The sequence below is a fragment of the Phoxinus phoxinus genome (assembly GCF_949152265.1).
Source record: "Phoxinus phoxinus genome assembly, chromosome: 6".
NCBI lineage: Eukaryota > Metazoa > Chordata > Actinopteri > Cypriniformes > Leuciscidae > Phoxinus > Phoxinus phoxinus.
Window position 1 is genome coordinate 34,576,847 of NC_136881.1, and position 19,230 is coordinate 34,596,076.

The window sequence follows — 19,230 nt, forward strand, 5'->3', positions numbered from 1 at the left end:
CATTAAAGCTGACACCTTCTCCTCCTGAGTCGTTACCTAGCTACAGCGGTAAAGAGTCACCATTAGTCCTCATGGATGCAAAAGTAGAGCTGTTCAGATCCAATGTTACAATGTGACAAGAGACCTGTGGAGGCGGAGGGAGGGGGAACTCGAGTTCAGACCAAGTATGAAAGCAGCCTGCAATGGTGCAAGTAAAAGAATGACCAACAAACCTGTACATTTAGCGTGGCACTGGAATAGAATTCATCCAGGACCCCGTACCGTCATTTACTAATTGTGCCATGAAATTAGAAGGCCGACTTGCCGTGGTCAGAGAGGCGAAGGAGGATCCAAAGATTTATAGTTACAAAGCGCAGTGCTGCGAGCCAGCGTGTGTGATTTCGTCCATCTTCTCTTCTTCATTTCCACTCCCTGCTATTGCACTAATGACCATAACTCGCCACCAGCTCCATTAATTCGGAATGCACCGCATGTAAGTGTTTCAAACTGAAACCTATGTGCTAGTAGGAAAGAGCTATGGGAAAAATTAGCAAGTTAATTCTGTTTCCTCAGAAATTAGTAGGAGCTGTGGGGAAAAGTGTTGCAACTGGAATGTGATCTTTTAAGTTTCATCACCTTTTACTACAGATGTGTTTGGTGCTGACAGCAGCTGTTGGCTGCAAGTTATACCATTGCCACACTGCAAGAATACAGTAACTTTTTTTAACATGACCTATTTTATATGATGAATAAAATGTATTTACATGCCTTTCATTTCCAAAGTGTTGGCAAAAAGGTTGTAACAACTGTAAACCCCAATCAAAAAAGAGTAAAAATATTAAAGACCTCCTGTGGTGAAAATCAAGTTTGTATAGCTCCTTTCACACACTGCGTTGATCCCAGGAAATTGCCGGGAAATTGCCAGAGTGCCTTCTGTGTGAACGCAAACACGTCCCGGGATTGATGCCGGGATCGATCTCGGGTTGGGGACCTAGTAACATTGCCGGTATCTGTCCCGGAACGCGCTCTGTGTAAAAAAAAAAGCCGTAATCAATGCCGTAAAGTGTGTGTCATAGTGATGACGCTGAAGCTGGGATCATTTGCCAAACTTAAAGGGATAGTTCACTTTAAAATGAAAATGCTGTCATCATATACTCACCCTCAAGTTGTTTCAAACCTGTATGAATTTCTTTCTTCTGCTGAACACAAAGGAAGATATTTTGAACAGTTACCAGGTCCCATTGACTTCCATAGTATTTTTTTTTCCTACTATGTAAGTCAATGGGATCTGGTAACTTTTTGGTTACTGACATTTTTCAAAATATCTTCCTTTGTGTTCAGCAGAAGAAAGAAATTCATACAGGTTTGAAACAACTTGAGGGTGAGTATATGATGAAAGAATTTTCATTTTAAAGTGAACTATCCTTTTAAGACGCTGGAGACATTACACGTCACATCAATGTCACGTGTCTTTACAGGATCTTTACGGGTTGTGTGTAAACGCACGCACAGATTCCGGTCACATTATCCCTGTATTTTCTGGAATCTCTGTGTGAAAGATTCTTATGTTGTTTAAATGTCCATGCAGTGTTTTTAATATGCTTAAGACAAACCATGTGCAAATTCATTAAGTTAAGTTAACATTGCTGAGTATTTTCTCCTTAAAACTGCAGTGAACCAAAGACTGTCTAAAAAACGCGACATTTCTGACGTCACAAACTACCTTGTTGTAACCAATCACGTCAACATGTGATTGTCAATTAATGGATCTCTGAGCTGAAGTGAGTGGAGGCGGGGCTAATTTGCATATTCATAGAATTGCGTATACTAAATGAGGCAAGGGTGTAGAGTTACATTCAAGCTAATTTAAGGCATGACATTTTTTTTAATTTTGGTGATTAAAGATGAGTTTTAAGGGATACAATTATTGAATACAGGGGGACTTTAATAAGTATTAAAACTGCCTTTCTGGATTTTACAAATACTTTTATGTCCTTTTTGCTTCATGATCTGATTTAAAAAAAACATTTATATTCATTCACATTAATGTATGTAATTGTATGTTATAATGATGTTATTATTGATATTTTTAAAAATAAGCCTCACAACTGTGACATCATGTCTAGTCATGTAATTTGAACACTGGCTGACCTCAAAAATTCTGAGTGTGTTCCGCAGTTCAGTTTGTGTGGATTTGCTGGACATAACGTTTATTCCAGACATTTTTGTTGTGAGATCACATTGAACAGATGCTGCTACACCTGGATAAGCTTGACCTGACAGATGCCCGTAGGATTACAGGTATTAGCTTTCAGAGAGAGTGGGTGCGAAATGAAATGTTTGGTTGTAAAAATTTATGTCTGGTAAGTTATTATCAGCTGTAGGTGAGGATTAGTTTAAGCAGACGGATGCTATACTTGTTAGTATGCGATACAGATACAGCCGTGATTTACATACTGCTTTGCTGTTCAAGCATCACATTTACGGATCGTGATTGCTTTTTCCTGAAGCTCTACCTGGAAAGTAATTAATTATGCGTTTGTCAGGTTTAGCAACATGTGAGGCAACAAAACAAAACAGAACAAAAACGTCTTGTTTTTGTACTATCTCCCTCATGACTTTGCCCTCATTCAAATGCTGGAGATTGCATTAGTTGTCTTGGCTCGACTTCAGAAGCATGTTTGCTACCGTCAAACCTTGAACAGTTTTCCAAGTTGTTGCATTCTAACGATGCAAATGTATCCCGTTAATTATTTTGCACACAGTTGTAACTGCTAGCTTTGCAAAAGCTAGCTTCGATGCTTCAGGGACTTCGCTGGGAATAGAATACCGTGGGAAGGGTAAACATCACAAGGATAAACACAAGACACAGCATCTTTTTTTAGTGCCGTTCGTGTTGTTATTGCGGCTAAAATACATTGTGTTTCGAAATTAGCAGCACGAGGTGTTAATAGTAATAGCGCGAACTGTGTCTCAGCGGATGACTCCGCACTTCTGGAGAGGCTGTGAGAGATTACCGGCTGTAATACGCACCATGTCTAACTGAAGTAGATGGATTTGTGTCTCTTAATGCGGAGCGCATGGGATCATGTAATTTAAGCCTAGAACGCCACCTTTTATTCATCATTGCTTTGATTAGTAATGCAGAATGACTTTGCAAGGAAGATCTGGCGTGTAGCTCTAAATGTGCCCTTTTAGAGGATTACGGTGGGTAAAACAGCAGACGCACAAGCCTTCAACTTCAGTGAGTGTAAGTGCGCGTGTGATGTCCATTCACGTTGGTAATTAGGTATATCACTGACCTGTTTAATAAAAATAAATATGTTAATTTAATTTGATTGTGTAGGATTATTTTTGTTTATGTATTTTTTTATTGTATTACGGTATGTATAACTCTTTATTAAGGTTTACTGTTTATCATTGTTTAGCAACAGGTTGCAATTTCATTTGTTTTTATTGGTTAGTTGTTTTTACTATATATTTTGATTATATAAATGCAGTCTTGGTGAGCATAAGAGGCTCCTTTAAATAAAATAAAAAAAGTATTGTTGACCCCAAACTTTTGAATAATGGTGTACATGTCAGGGACTATAAATATATGATCTTTTAAAACTAAAATAATTTACATTTTAATGGCATTTTATGATGTAATAAGCAATAGGGAACTTGAGGCCATCCAGTATTTTGAATATATTCATGGCTGAAGGTTTCGCAGACAGGCCGCTGCGTGCCGTGCCTAACAACGTGCCTTTAGTCGCGTCTATATTCACAGTATATGACGGCCTGTCGTACCTCATAGCTCATGATGTAAACTTGAGCGACCTTAGTGTATATGTTCATGCACTCCATCAACCCTGTGTATAATCCTCTCTCAAACTCTGTATGTCCGTTGGTGACTTCTCTTTTGAGTGCGTGAGCTAGGAACGTGTGTGTCCGTGTGCACCTTTACCTCTTTGCAGTGAAGTCAGTTGTTTCAGTGCTGTTAGAGCTGAATTTCTCAGCTCACTGCTCATCCAGATGGCACGTATCTTTAGCCGGATTCCCGCCTGTCACCTCCCTGTGTCTAACCTCCCTCTTCATGCCTCGCTTGAATGCCTCCTGACGAAGCCTCCCAGGCGTTCTGAACTTCCCTTAATGTGGAACACACTATTCCAGTGCCAAGCCAAGAGACTGTTTAGCTTCTCAGAATATTCATGATGACTAATGGAGTATTCATGAGGACTAATAGTTGTATTTCATTGATTTGAAACAGAAATGTTTTGTAGCAATGTAAATGTCTTTACTATCCCGTTTGATCAATTCAGTGTTTTCTCGCTGAATAAAAGTATGCATTACTTTTGAAAAATATATCAATTGTTGGACTTTACTTAACCGTACATGCACTTTCAATGTACTTAGAGTGTACTGACCCACACAAATACTGCGTAAGGTAACTACTAGTGCTGTAGCGGCGCGTCGACGATTTGACGTCAAAATTACGTCGATGTCATATTTTTTTATCGACACTTCTTTATTTATTTTTTGCACCGTTCCCGGAGGTACAGCTCGCCACACACACGTGGGAGACCGAAACGGCAACCTCTTCACAGAATTCCCAATAGTGTTGTCAAAGTACCGGTCGGTACTGAACATGTGACGGTACCAGCATTTCTGTAGTAACGTTACCGGGTATATTCGGCACCCACTCGCTTCCGTGTTTATCTTAGCGCGGGGCTCCAGACTAACTTTTTTACTATAAGCACTGTAGCCTATACCACGACGATATAGTGTCTGTGTGTATTAAACTGCAAAAAGACTAAAAATATTGACCCTGCATGTTCTGCTGGTCTCTGTGTGAATGGATGTAGCGCGCACACACACACACACACACACACAAACACACACACACACACACTGAAGAACGAGTGACGCTCGCGCTGTTTTCAGTCTCTGCTGCCTCACGATATGATGACATGATGAAATTCATCTCCAGAGCCGCTCTGAGAGTCACTTCATGAGCATTTTACCGTTTTGAGAAAAACTATCGTCGTATCATACACACACAGAAACTCAAAAATCTTCACGGCAACCCGTCAAAATAAAAGTTCGGTTTAACTTGACAGATATAATGATATTAGTCTACTGTACAATAGATTTAGCTACATCTCCATGCTCCTAACTAATCTCCTAACTCATGCTGTGGTCGTTTACGAGTCAAATACATAACGTTAGACTAACGTTAGCCAGCTTATAGTATCATGATTCAGTACGCTAGTTCGCCAATGTCAATTAACGGAGCCAAGCAATGTCCAGGCCAGGGTTTTTATTAATCGAGCAACATAAAAATAATTGTTATATTAAGCGTCCAATTAGTCGTTAGATTAGTCGACTAATCGATAAAATAATCGCCCAACTAATCGTTTTATTAATAATCGTTTACCCCAGCCCTAGTAACTACATGGGTTAAGGTTTAGGGGTATACAGTAGGTTCAGGGCTAGTACCTAGTTTTTACCCAGTTAGTATCATGTGTGCACTAACTTGGATGGGTTAAATGAAGAGGACAAATTCAAAGTAGCCTATGGGTTTCTATACTTGGCCTTCACATGCCACTAAATTACTAATGTAGTAAGTTCATGTGAAACATGACTGTAAAATAAAGTGCTACCAAAATAATCTTACTGACGTCAAACTTTTGAACAGTAGTGTAAACAATAACAGGACAATATTCTGGAACACTTTTATAAATGGCTTTTTTACCCAATTCCCAATTTTAAAATCGTATTAGCTATTTTTTTTGCACCCCTATTGGCAACAAATGGAATTGCAACCTGTAGACCTTTAAGAGTTACATATTATAATTTAAATAACATTAAAGTAACCCATGGATGATTGTTTATAGTAGAATACTTAATTGATCCACTTGAGCTGTACATACTATTGTGATAAATTATTCAAATATTTCCACAGTGCGTGAATGCATACATGCAGGAGTGCACTTTTGTGTAGGTAATGCACTAATGAACATCTGTTAAGTAAAAATGGCTATTTCTTTTTATATTCTACATCTGTGGTTTCCGGCGGTTACCTCATTTGCTTTGGATGGCACAACGCTGTGCCAGGCAGGATTTTGGAGGACTGTGCTTTTGACAAAGTGCCTTTAATAACCCTATCAATTCATTAATTTCCATGGGGTGACTGGCTCATTGGGCAGATAATACCTCATCAACTGTTGCCCCACAGGAGTGCACAGATGCTCTCTGATCTTACCTGACACCAGCTGAACCAGGTTTGATATGATGGTCAAAGCAAACTAAAATCTCTGTTGGTTTATTTTCTTCTTCTTCAAAAGTGTTAACCAAATGGGACCTTCTTGTATTGTTCTTATTGTCCCTGACCGAAATTCTTGCAATTATACATTTCGAAAACTATGATAATCTAAACAGAACATGAAGTATATAATTTTAGTATATGTTTTATTTGTAGTTCCTCAGTTGAGGCGATGACATGTGTTGGTTCATAAAGAGACTTTCAACAATACATATATCAACTGTCGGATATTGTAAATGGACACGTTAAATTAAGTTTATTTTCAAAGTCAACAGGGAAGAGCATGTCTACAAACACCCTTGAAAAATGCACCAGTCAAAACACTTCTCAAAAAATGTTAATGGTTTTGCCAAAATTGAAAGTGACAGTTTAGAGAGGTGTAATGTTGGGGGCCTGGGTGTCAAAGATAAACCCCAACCCCAAACAATACTGATAAATGATTTGCATATATGCTACCTTCTTCTGCCTATAATGTCTTGGGATTGTGATCACTGAGCGTGTTTTAGCTCGACAGGGAAATGAAGAAAGGAAGGATTAGTTCAGCTATTGCCATTGCAGGCTCTCTCTACAGGACGCCAGATGATTTAGAGTGCTGTATATAAGTGCATTTGGGAATTTATAGCTAACGCAATTAGCTGGTATAAAAGTGAATTATGAAAATGGTCAGACACAGGAACAATAACGCTTGGTTGCTCATTTCCATAATTCTATAACCTACTCATTCTCCTTCTCTGCTGGGCAGGTCAACACTTCAAGAAGCTGAATATTCTCTGAAAGTATTTAAGAGGTGTTTATATGCAAGGTAACACTCTTCGAATCGTTTTTAAAGAGATTAATTAAAAAGGTAAAGGAATTGTTTGGGTTAAATACCAGTTTAAAGGTGACATTTGTAACTTCGGGGCCTCTAGAGACACCAAACGGGAATTGCAAGTTTCCACTACATCCATTTTCTATTGCGGTTGGACAAACAGATAGCCAAGAAGAAAAACACATTAATTTGGAGAAGTTAGGAATTAGAAGAAAAGGTAGAAGAGAAAAGATAGGAGTAATACAAAAGAAAAAATGGACAAATAAATGTAGTCAAAGGCAATACTTCATTGTAAAGTTTTCTAAAAATGTAAGAATTTTTTTCAGTAAACTCTCAAAGTCAAAGTAGCACTGTCGCCTTACAGTAAGAAGGAAGGACCCCGGTTCTAGTCCCGGCTGATCCAGGAGTCCTTTCTGTGTGGAGTGTGCATGTTCTCCCTGTGTCCACGTGGGTTTTTCTTCCTTTCCGGGTGCTCCGGTTTCCCCCACAATCCGAACCATGCAGTATAGTTAAACTGGAGATGCTAAATTGTGTGTAGGTGTGAATGCGTTTGTGTGTGAGAGAGTCCCGAACCATGTAATGGGGAGGATTGGGGGAATACCTGGCAAAAATTCATGGTCCGTCTCTGCGCAGAGTGTGACGTCATTGTGTGTGCGCGTAGAAAGATTCTGTCAGCAGACGCTCAAAAAAAACAAAACAAAAAAAACATTCGCCTGCAGCCGCTCTACTCGTTTTGGTGTTTTTTTGGTCCTGTCGCTGTGCAGGCTCTTTTATTGTATATGACAGTGTAAACAGCCCAATAACCCTTTCACTCTAAAAAATGCTGGGTTGTTTCAACCCAATTTTGGGTCAAATATAGACAAACCCAAACGTTGGGTTAAAAATGTAATTAAAAAATTTAACCCAACGGCTGGGTTTGTCCATATTTGACCCAAAATTGGGTTGAAACAACCCAGCATTTTTTAGAGTGTTTTTAAAGGCTTAATTTATGTCCCATACACTTGTTGTGATTCGTGGAGTTTTGACGAGTTTTATATTTTATATACTTGATATTGTTTCTTATTCAAAAGTGGTGACACCCCCCACCAAAAAACAACAACAACAAAAAAACCCAGCAACCTAAAACATCTTCCCCCGCCCATGGCCATAGAATCATTCCGATACTGCTGAAATCTATGGGTAAACATCTGTAGGCTACACACACACACACACACACACACACACACACACACACACACACACACACACACACACACACACACACACACACACACACACACACACACACACACACACACACACACACACACACACACACACACACACACACGCTGTATATATAAACTCTAAATGGCCTGGTTATTGTTTTTGGACTTTGTCAAACTGATTCCCTTGAAAATCACACATGAGCAAGCTAAATGTGTCGTCCTGCCGCTAATTTGAGTCATAAATTGGGCAAATCCTGCCATCTGCCTTGCTAGCATAAATATTTTGTGCTTGACAGATCATTTAAACACTGTAGAGATCTCTAAGATTCTGAACGCCTAACTTCTGGAGACCAAGCTGTCAACGATGAAATTCCCTGATGGCATCATAACATTTATTTATTCTTACACTACGAGCGTGTTAGTATCCATTCACATCTTACCAGTCATACATTGTTTGCCTCTTTTTTTTTCTTTCTTTATTACTTCACAGAGGCTGCCAGAACACACAAAATGAATACATTGTATCATTCTAACTAGAGGTACTGTATACAATTTTTACTTGGACTTTATGATTGTATGACTTTATGACGTTATTATTAGGCGTGTGACGATACAATTATCTCACAAGATGATACACGATAATTGGGTTCACGAGACGAGATATTTTAACACGTTTTAAGAAATATTCAATGATGCAATATATGACTGGGAAAAATTGTGTTTTATTCGAATGAAAGTCACAAAATGCAAAACAATGCAGGTGCATTTTGAAATGTTGTAACTAATCTGGTGCTGTCGCTAATGATTATTTTGATAATCAGTCGATTATTTTGACGATTAATCGAGTAATCAGATTTTTTTGTGGTTATAGAAGTGAACAACAGGCATTAAAATGACTTAAATATATATAATAACAATGAAGCAATAATTATTGGTTCAAAAGCAAGTTATGAACAACACTGTTAAAATACATAGTGTAATACATAATACATAATTACATAGTGTAATACATAATATAAACATAATCAACGTATGTACAGTATTATAACTAATGCCTAAAGCCAAAAGCCTGGAGATTGATGTTTTTACAGTTTACAGATCAAATCCTTATTTAATATTGGCAAAACAACATTTATTTCAAATGTCCACTTAATCTTTAATATTTGTCCACTTCTTTACTATAGAAATGCTACTGCGACTGTAAAAACAAAGTCACATAAATACCCATTTATTAAAATAAATGTATTTATAAAACATTAGGCTAAAAGTACCCGATGACCTGCTACTTCTGGCGAGATTCTAAAGTGTGCGTTCAATAGACACTTTACTATCCCGTGAGGCATCGGGATATAGCAAAAATCTCTCTGATTGGTCATTGGGTTCATGCGCTCAACTGTGATTGGCTTATGTTCAGTGCACGTTGTAAATTTAAACCTTTGACTCAGCGGTAATGGATCTAAATGAAATGCTGTATGTATCTACATGTTCATGATCGTGGCAAATCAAGTAGCCCTAATTTGAATAATGCAGGGAGAAAAGTCTACGTGAAGTGGGACAAATGTAAATGCACTGTGTTCTGATTGGTTGATGCTAAGTGTAAACTCCGCTAAGTATTTATCTCTTTTGTAAGTTGACCTAATAGAAGCAAAACCTAAACTCAGCGTTTGCGGTTCTGTTTTGTCTGCAATTTCTTTTACAAACTACGGGCATTTGTTTCATGTGTCTCCAAAACATTCCCAGATGAATTGCTTTCTTATTCCATCATGCTATTAAATGCCGTTTCTTATTTCCTGTCTTTTTCTGGCATGGCTCATCCTCACCCTCCTCCTCCTCCAAACCATGCCTGATATTCCCTGCTCTCTCCATCACAATTTAATGGAAATGATCCAAGTGTTCAGGGCGTTATGCAAATATGTGCTATAGATTTTCTTTTTCATTATAAGTACATTATTAAAATCAGCTCTCCTCTCCCTGTTCCCCTCACCTCCTATTAGAAGGCCCCAGAGTCTCCCTGTTGGCAGTCGCTGACTGTCAGCAGTGGGTCCTTGCTGCAGCTAGTGATTTATTGATGTAAGTGGGAAGCTATGAAGCCGACTTTGTGACAGCTCCGAGCTTTTAAAATTGAGCATGTCATCCGGCTGATGAATGACTACAGGTTGAGCTCAGCCAGCGGCACAATATGTCAACGTCCACGCTTATGAGGGACCCAGTGGTCCATAGGCTCTTACACCGACAAGGGATATATACAAGTCGCCCCAATCCACCCTGTCGCCCGTATTTGGACAGATTGCGTTAAATGTGAAAGGCCCGGGACAATTTGAGATTCAATCTGATTAAGCACTGACTTGTTCTGAAAGGTCTAAAAATTTGACGAGGCACTGCAACTCTTGTTTGCAGGGACCCCGCGGGTCCTGAAAAAAGTCTTACATTCAGTTGGATCAAATTTAAGGTCATAAAAAGTCTCAAAATGTTAAATTATATAACAAAAGTCTTAATAATTATTATTATTTCAAGAGGTGTTAAATGGACAATTCTTGTTTTTTTTTTACGGAAAATTGCAGAAGTTATTATAAATGATTTATCCATGCACTGCACATCATCTTTTAATTCATGTGCCCTTGTAATTTTTAATCAACATAACTTCCCCTCCCTCCTCTTCTCATTTCTGATGATGTGTTTACTGGCATGATTTTTTTTTTTTTTTTTTTTTTTACTCAAGAAGCCGTTTCTCTGGGATATACTTCACAATAGGGAAGAAAAGACTATCGCAACTTCAACTTAAATAAATGTCCACTTTATTTATTTGTTTAGCAAAAAAATCCGGTTGACTGTACTTTACATGTGTAGTTTAAAATTAAAAGGTTAGTTCACCCAAAATGTTTAATTATTTCATTAATTACTCTTATTACCCTCATGTCGTTCCACACCAGTAAGACTTTTGTTCATCTTTGGAACAAAAATTAAGACTTTTTTGATGAAATCTGAGAGCTTTCTGTTCCTCCATTGACCGCCTATGCAACTACCACTTTCAAGCCCCGGAAAGACATCATTAAAGTAATCCATGTGAGTTCAGTGGTTTAACCTCAATTTTACGAAGCAACGCAAGTGCTTTGTTTGCATGAACAAGAAAAAAATAAAATAAATCTCCAATGTGCGTTCATGCTACAATGTCTGATCTCGCGTCAACGCAACTCTCATAACGTTTCGTAAATAAAGTGGTAAATTATGTTTTGTTTTTTACGCAAACAAAGCACTTGCGTCGTTTTAGAAAATTGAGGTTAAACCACTGGAGTCACATGGATTACTTTAATGATGTCTTTACTACCTTTCTGGGGCTTTGAAGTGGCAGTTGCGTAGACTGTCAATGGAGGAACAGAAAGCTCTCAGATTTCATTAAAAAGATCTTCATTTGTGTTCTGAAGGTGACCAAGAGTCGTACGGGTTAAGAAACGACATGAGGGTGAGTAATTAATGACATTTTTTTTTTTTTTGTGTGAACTAACACATTTAAGAAAATAAGCTGTTTGGACCCTTTGTGTCGTTGTCAATCCTTTGCATTAATGTGATGAACTTCTGTAGTTACAATATACAATAACATTCATATACTTTAGTTTTAAGTGTGATGTATAATAATCGTCTTTCGGGGTTCGCCTTGTCTTCACATAAAATCTTAACAACACACTATCCCTCTAGTGTTATCATACAGAGACAGCTGCAAATATTTATACAAAAGTTACATTAATAATTTTTTTTCTATCTTAAGAAACACAAGTTCTTATATCCTTTCCATTTTTTATACTCTGTCTCCATTAGCCATCAATAATCATAAAGAATTGTGGTTGAAATAGGCCAGAGCTTGACTGGGTTGGTGCCTTCTCACTGTAGGACTAGAATAACAACGCTCTATTCCCGGCAGGGGGCCGATCAACAGTGGCATCAATCAGTGTAATAGGAACGCGCCAGGCTTTGCCATTAATTGTGCGGCTGGGCATGCAGAAACGCAATTAGAGCAGTGGAAATTAGGCCATGTGTTTAGCAACTTGTAGGGGTCATGCTGGCACTCATATGTCATGAAGCCAGCTGGTGGGATGTTTCGAGTCAGTAAGGGGTCTTTCTGCACTTCTTTTGACAGTATGTTCAATACGTCTAACTTATATTTCTGGTTATGTATGAGAAAACATGACTCTATATGGGTCATAAGATCTGAGTCTGTTCTCCAACTTAGTAGCCTCAGATTTAATTGGTTAAGGTTAACGATTAGGCTAATTGATCATTCATTTAGACAACGATCGATTGTGGGAATTTATGTGGAATAACAGACATCCCTAGTTTTTACTGTACATTTAGAGAGTGTGTATTTCTGTATTTGATGGGGCTTCAATGATATGGGTCTGTCTTCTCAGAAACGGTCTTTTCAGATCTCATCAAAAGCATCAGTCCTGTTATTGAGTGTTTGTGTGATGCTTCCAGCTTCTGTCAGTAAACCGCTTGTGGTGCCAACTCTTTTTGTTCTGTGTTAATGTAATGTTCAGTGACTTGTCAACAGACATTTCTTGACTCGTGTCTCTGTTTGTTTGATTTTTGAACAACTACATCAATGTTTCTGTAGTTAAAAAAGGATGACTACTCCACAACACGCTTGACACTTGCATTTTGTCTTTTTTTTTTTTTTTTTTTTTGAAAAACAATCCCTAACCCAAAGTTTATCTAACTTTTTGAACTCTTTCATAAGTGCATAGCTGTTCACGGACCCCTTCTCGCTTTTCAGAGCTGAATGGTTTGGTTCAACGCTTAAACACTTTATCCGAAATATCTGTGGAGGAAATGAATAGGAAACCCAGACTGCAGAAAATGCTGCTTCTGTTGCATTTGTATTGCTTGCGGTGTGATTTTTGTTCAAAATTCAGAAAGTTTCTGCGGCTCCCCCTGGCTATTTGAGACCGACTCCCGTTTTGAGAAATGTTTGAGAAATGCTGTCCTAACGGCTCTAGAAAGAGAGATTGAAGGTATATTCTGTTCTTTTCTGTGGACTGAGACGAATGTACAGACTAGAGCACATAGTGGAGCAGAAACTTCCAAATGAAATCCCTCCGGACCTGAGTGAACTCTTCTCATCCATTAAGATTCCCTTGAGATTCACCTCGCAGCTTCAGTCCAAATAATTCCATTTAGACACATTATAATGTGTGTTCTGTTTCACGCGCTGCTAGCTCCAGGTAAAGTGCTGAGGCTCAAATGATCTGTGCTTTTAACTTCTGCCAGTTCTCTTCTCTTGTTCCTGCCTGTTGTATGGCCCACTGTCTGTCACTTCCCAATATTTGAGCCATAATAACGAATAACAGATTCGGAAGGATAGTATTTTTTGCTAAATATCAGTCTGATATATTTCCTGAACACAATGTGGAAATGTATTGTCAGTGTGTCTGACTTTGCGGTACTAAAATGGATAATTTAGATACAGTCAGTAGGAGACTGGCTAAAATAAAAAATTAAAAGCAAAAGTGCTAAGCAACTTTTTTTTTAAAATATGCTTGACCTGGATATTATATTTGGATAAACTGATATTATAAAATATGATTGCACTTTAAAACAGGGTTATTATCGTTTATGCAATCTAAAACTATTAAAAACATTTATGTTAATTGAAATAAAGCTGAAATAAAATATAAATATTAGTTGAAAGCTACAAGTTGAAAACTTGTCGTGGCAATACAATTGAGCCTAAATAGCAATACTTTTTGAACATATGAATAATAATACAAAAATTTTAACAAAATAAAATGATAAAATAACTGAATTACAAAAAATAAACTAAAATTAACAGGAAAACTAAATATAAAAATAAAAGCTAATTCAAAATATTAATACAATATAAAATAAAGCTAAAATAAAATGATGAATACTGAAATAACACTGATTTAATATATCGGTTTTATGTTTTACAATATTTTAAAATATAACTTATTTATGTGACAGCAAAATATATATATATTTTTTAAATGAATAACTTACTAACCACAAAGTTTCGAAGGTATAATATATATTTACATATATTATACATTATATTCACTCTCAATGGATGGATGGATGGAAAAAAAAATTGAGTTATGAATGTTACAATGTATTTTCAAACTAAAACACAACTTTTTTTTACATATCAAAAGATCAAGAAAAATGTGATCCTTATGATATGACCCACTTAACAGTGTTTATGTGCATTAAATACAATTTCCATTTTCCACACTATTAAAATGGCATATATTTCCATACGATTGTGTGTTCAATTACCCAGAAGAGCTCAACCATAATGGTGCTCTCCTTAACCCATGACAACTGATTTTAGAACTGTGCTTTTTGTTCAATCCTTTAAAAAGCACCACACACAATGATTAACTATGTAATGAAATACAAATCACAATGACGAATCAGTTACTCTGCAGAAAAGGTTCTTAAATGAGATGAGAAGAAACTGCCTTCAAATGGTTACATGGTTTTAACTTAACAGAGCGAATGATTGCAGATTGAGATTCTAATGGCTGCCTATGTTTCTCTCTCTCTCTCTTTTCTCCTCTTTTTGCAGCTGTATAGCTCGTTTGACTTTGGCCGAAAGTGGCAGCTAGTTCATGAGCGAGTGACTCCGAACCGCTTCTACTGGTAGGTGATTCTGTAACAATCACACCTCATCTCCATTTCTCTCACTAACTCACACTTTTATGGGCGAACAAGGTGAGTTTATAGAGTGCTGGTTGACATTGGCGCATTGATGAAATGTGGAAAGAGTTTGAGCAATTGAGAAGATGGATACGGCTGAAAATTGTGTCCTTTTTTTTTTTTGCCCGCTCTTATGCTTAGAAAAAGCACAGGCTCATGTCTACGGGAGATGAAATCTGCACAGATGTTTGAGCTCTATAACCTTTATTGCACAACTCCTCTCTGTTCAATATCGAGGCGAAGAAGGGGAGAGAATAAGCATGGCAGGCAAGATGGAAAGAAAATAGACACATACAGATGGCTGAGGAGAGCAAAGGAGAAAGGAAGATTGTACTCGATACTGCATCTAGACTTTAAAGATGAAAAAAATAGTTTCACACAAAAAGAAATGGACAGTACTTTAAATTTTTTTTTTTAAATGGGCTGCAAGGGAAAATCGAATAGCGTACATTTGCATTCTAAGTCAATGCCTTTTTTTACCAAAGTGACTAAAAAGTGAATAAACCAAACAATATGTGTTGATAAAATTACAGTGCGAATCACTAAAGGATGTTTTAAACTGCTGCTGTCTTGAATTTGTGCATGAGTCACAGAGAAAGAGTGGTCTCTATAGCCTACTTGAGCTATAAAAGACTTGTTTATATTGTTTAAGGGCTAGTGCACTAGTACTTGCAACAAACTCATGTTTCCAGCCGGTGTCATCATTCTAATTCCCATTATACTCTTTCACTGTCACCACCACCACCACCACCATGCACAAACATACACCTACAACTACATGGTTTTACACACACTTCTAGTTACTGCTGCAAAATGTACCTTGATTACTTTTCCCATCATGCGGCATTTGGAGAAATAGCACCTCACAAACTCGTATGTCACTTTGCTGGTTTAAAAATGGACCTTCAGTAAGACATCAGTTATGGATTTTTTTGTTTCGTCTCCGTGATAAAACGTCTTTCTCCTCGCTCTGTTGTGTGTCTAATGCAGGTCAGTATCCGGTCTGGACAAGGAGTTAGATCTAGTGCACATGGAGGCCCACACTCCCGATGGCCGTGAGTTGCTTGTTTTAAATCTTAATTTTAAATCATCCCAGACAGTGACTCAAAAATGTTGATATTCTATTATGTTATTATTCAATTCTGTCCTGCAATCTAGTGCTGAGAATTTTGATTCATCCCAGTGACTCAAATCTTTAGATTTTTTGAATGGTCATGGCTTTAGCCATAATTGTCTATTCTATTCTATTCTATTCTATTCTATTCTATTCTATTCTATTCTATTCTATTCTATTCTATTCTATTCTATCCTATTCTATTCTATTCTATTCTATTCTATTCTATTCTATTCTACGTGAGTTATTGTACAATACTCTCTAAAATACTCTAAAAGGGATAAAAAAGAAAAAAAAGTGATTATATTATTAAAGTGAAAACACGTCATTCAAAACATCACATTTTTCCTGATTTTTGAGTCATTTTATCATTCACTCAACAGATTAATTTGTAAAAAGAAAAAGCCAGCAGATTCTCGCTTATGCCTCACTCTGTCACGATTACCCGTCTCTCTGTTTTCATTTAATTTCAAATTCCCTTTGTCTTGTTGTGTCTGGTTTTCAGTTCCTGTGGTTTAGTTCCTGTTTCCTGTGTTCCCATTGCTGTCTTGTTAATCTCCTTAGCAACCCTTGTTTGTTTACCATGAGTACTAATCACCACCTTTCCTTAATTTAGTCCCTTGTTATCTTGTGTATTTAAACCCTCATTCATCTTTTGATCATTATAATAATAATAATGATAATTCATTACATTTATATAGCGCTTTTCTGGGTACTCAAAGCGCTTTACATATAACGGGGCAATCTCCTCAACCACCACCAATGTGCAGCATCCACATTTTGTTAATCTTCTTGTGTTAAGGTTTCGTGTTGGTAAGTTTCTCTCTATGTTTCCTAGTGTTATTAAATGTGTTTTCATCGTTCATCTGCGTCAAGCCTAATTTTTGGATGATCAAGTCAAGCCAGAGCGTGACACACTCATTCTATTAATCCTGAAACATGTCCCTTTCACCAGCTATATTTATTTGTTTCGTTCAGTGTCACTGTGAGTCTCATTCAGACTCAAAACGCTGGCATCGCTCAGTAAAGGGATATATCCCATTCAAAGAAATGCTCCTTCACACTATATACTATAAGGTTATTTCGAATTCTCTTTCTCCTGCATCTTCTCACTTTTTACCTCTCTCTCACATCCCATCTACTGATCTGCGGTCCACTCCCCCTTCAAACCTGATGTTAGAGGAGGAAAAGAGATGAGACGAGAGCCCGTGAGCTTGGGGATCAATTCCGAAGCTGAGGATAAAGCCAGTCCTGCAGGCAGCTAGACAGGATTACCGTCATGATAAATACACCATCTGATTGCAGATTAATGCAGGACCCGGACTCTCTCTACCTTGCTTTCTCTCATTGGTTAAAGGCATAGTTCACCCAAAAAATGACAAATATGTGATTGTTTACTCACCTTCATGGTGTCGTTTCTTTCTTTTTTCTGCGGAACACAAAAGAGAGAATTGAGGAATTTTTCTGTACAATAATATTTCATAGTAACCAAGCTTCCAAAAACAAAACCAATCGGAGGGTGTGCAAATAACGACTTCCACTTGATATTCTCTGAAGCTGAGATGACCTTAGAGAAGCAGTCAGAGGTTATTAAACTCAATGCCCCCAGAATCAGAATGTAATTAACAGCTAGAATCCTTTTTCTGTCTCTCCTTACTACAGATTGTCAGTATGTGACATGCAGAGCTCAAGCCTGCTCTGAATCCAGCAAGACACATCCATTTTCTGGATATATTGAGACCAACTCGCTTGTGGTTCAGGATGAATACGTGTTCGTTCAGGTAAGGACCAGAGATCCCCTTACTTTAACTCAGGCTTTGAGATAAGGACTTTCTCGAATTTGGAATTTCTTAGTTCATTCTCACTGAGGAATGCTCTGTCATTCCTGTTGCTCCTCTCTTATAAGGCACTAGTAGAATGGTGATCTTGTAACTCACAGTCTTGCAAAATCTCAAGCTTTGTGACTTCATAGAGATTTTGAATCGAACAACTAAACTGAACCAATAACTTGATTGTGGAACACAGTGTGAAATACAGTGTTTCCCTCTCAAAATCACTTTGAAACAAGTGGCATCCAAAATTTGGTACATACTTGATTAAAATATCTAGCTATTATGAGTCGGATCACGTACGGTCCTGTCTTCACTCCCATGGCATCGCTCCTCATTTGCATTAAGTTGAACTCTGCTCACCTTTGTCACATCGGCAATGGTTCCTGCCACTCATATCGCCTCAAATCACCAAATCTCATTGAAAATGAATGACTTCTGCTTGCTTTGGGCTGCAGATCACTGTCAGTGTGAATGTACCTTAAAGAAATAGTTCACCCGAAAATGAACATTCTGTTATCATTTCCTCACCCTCATGACATTGCAAACCGAAAACTTTGTGAAGCTTCTTTACCATTCAGGCGACGTTTGTAATGCATACTTATCTCTATGTTTATGCTTGTTTGTGTCATTTTCAACTTCCCGGTGGATCAGAATAATAATCGTATACTCAAGGGAAAAAGTGAAATGGTAATGGCCTAAATTTCCAATTCCAATCCAGGACAGTTTTGGAATATATTAATTTCGGTCCGCATGCAAAACAATTGTCTTCGAAACAGTGCAAATGAGGGTGGGAACTATTTTAGGGCACCTACACTGGAAATACATTTTAAAAGAGTATATTTTACAAGAAAATACTATTTTAGTCCTTTTATACCGTTTTCACACCTGGCTCTTTTTGAGCATTTGTTTCGGAACCTGGTGCACTTTCTCTCTTAGTTTGGTTAGTTTGGGCATATATGAACGTGGCAATTCCAATTGGATCCGCGCCAAAACAATTGCTCCGAGATCACCCGAACTAGGTGGTCTCGGCCTGATTGAAAACGGTGGTTTGATTGAGGTGAGAAAGTAATCCAATCCAACGGGCCAGCGAACTAAGCGCTATCATAATTGATAACAGCAGTGTCTGATTCTGTGAGTGAGCACATTAGTTATCGCAGTTGAAAACTAAACCGTGCCTCTTCATCTTAAATGTTGAATAATTGCTTTTCTCCGTGCGGTGCTATAATGCTGTCCCAACGAAGCCTTGATTCCCGCTCTAACTGCATTATACA

At 37.7% G+C, this 19,230-nt stretch overlaps 1 protein-coding gene across 1 annotated transcript in view; it reads left to right on the plus strand.

Moving 5' to 3' along the window:
* The window catches only part of sorcs3a (sortilin related VPS10 domain containing receptor 3a), a 124,161-nt gene that overhangs the window by 41,355 nt on the left and 63,576 nt on the right, over window positions 1–19,230 (plus strand). The window contains exons 4-6 of the mRNA XM_079616912.1: window positions 14,883–14,956; window positions 16,004–16,068; window positions 17,790–17,908. Of these exons, the coding sequence (XP_079473038.1) occupies window positions 14,883–14,956; window positions 16,004–16,068; window positions 17,790–17,908 (258 nt within the window). The remainder of the gene's footprint in view (window positions 1–14,882; window positions 14,957–16,003; window positions 16,069–17,789; window positions 17,909–19,230) is intronic.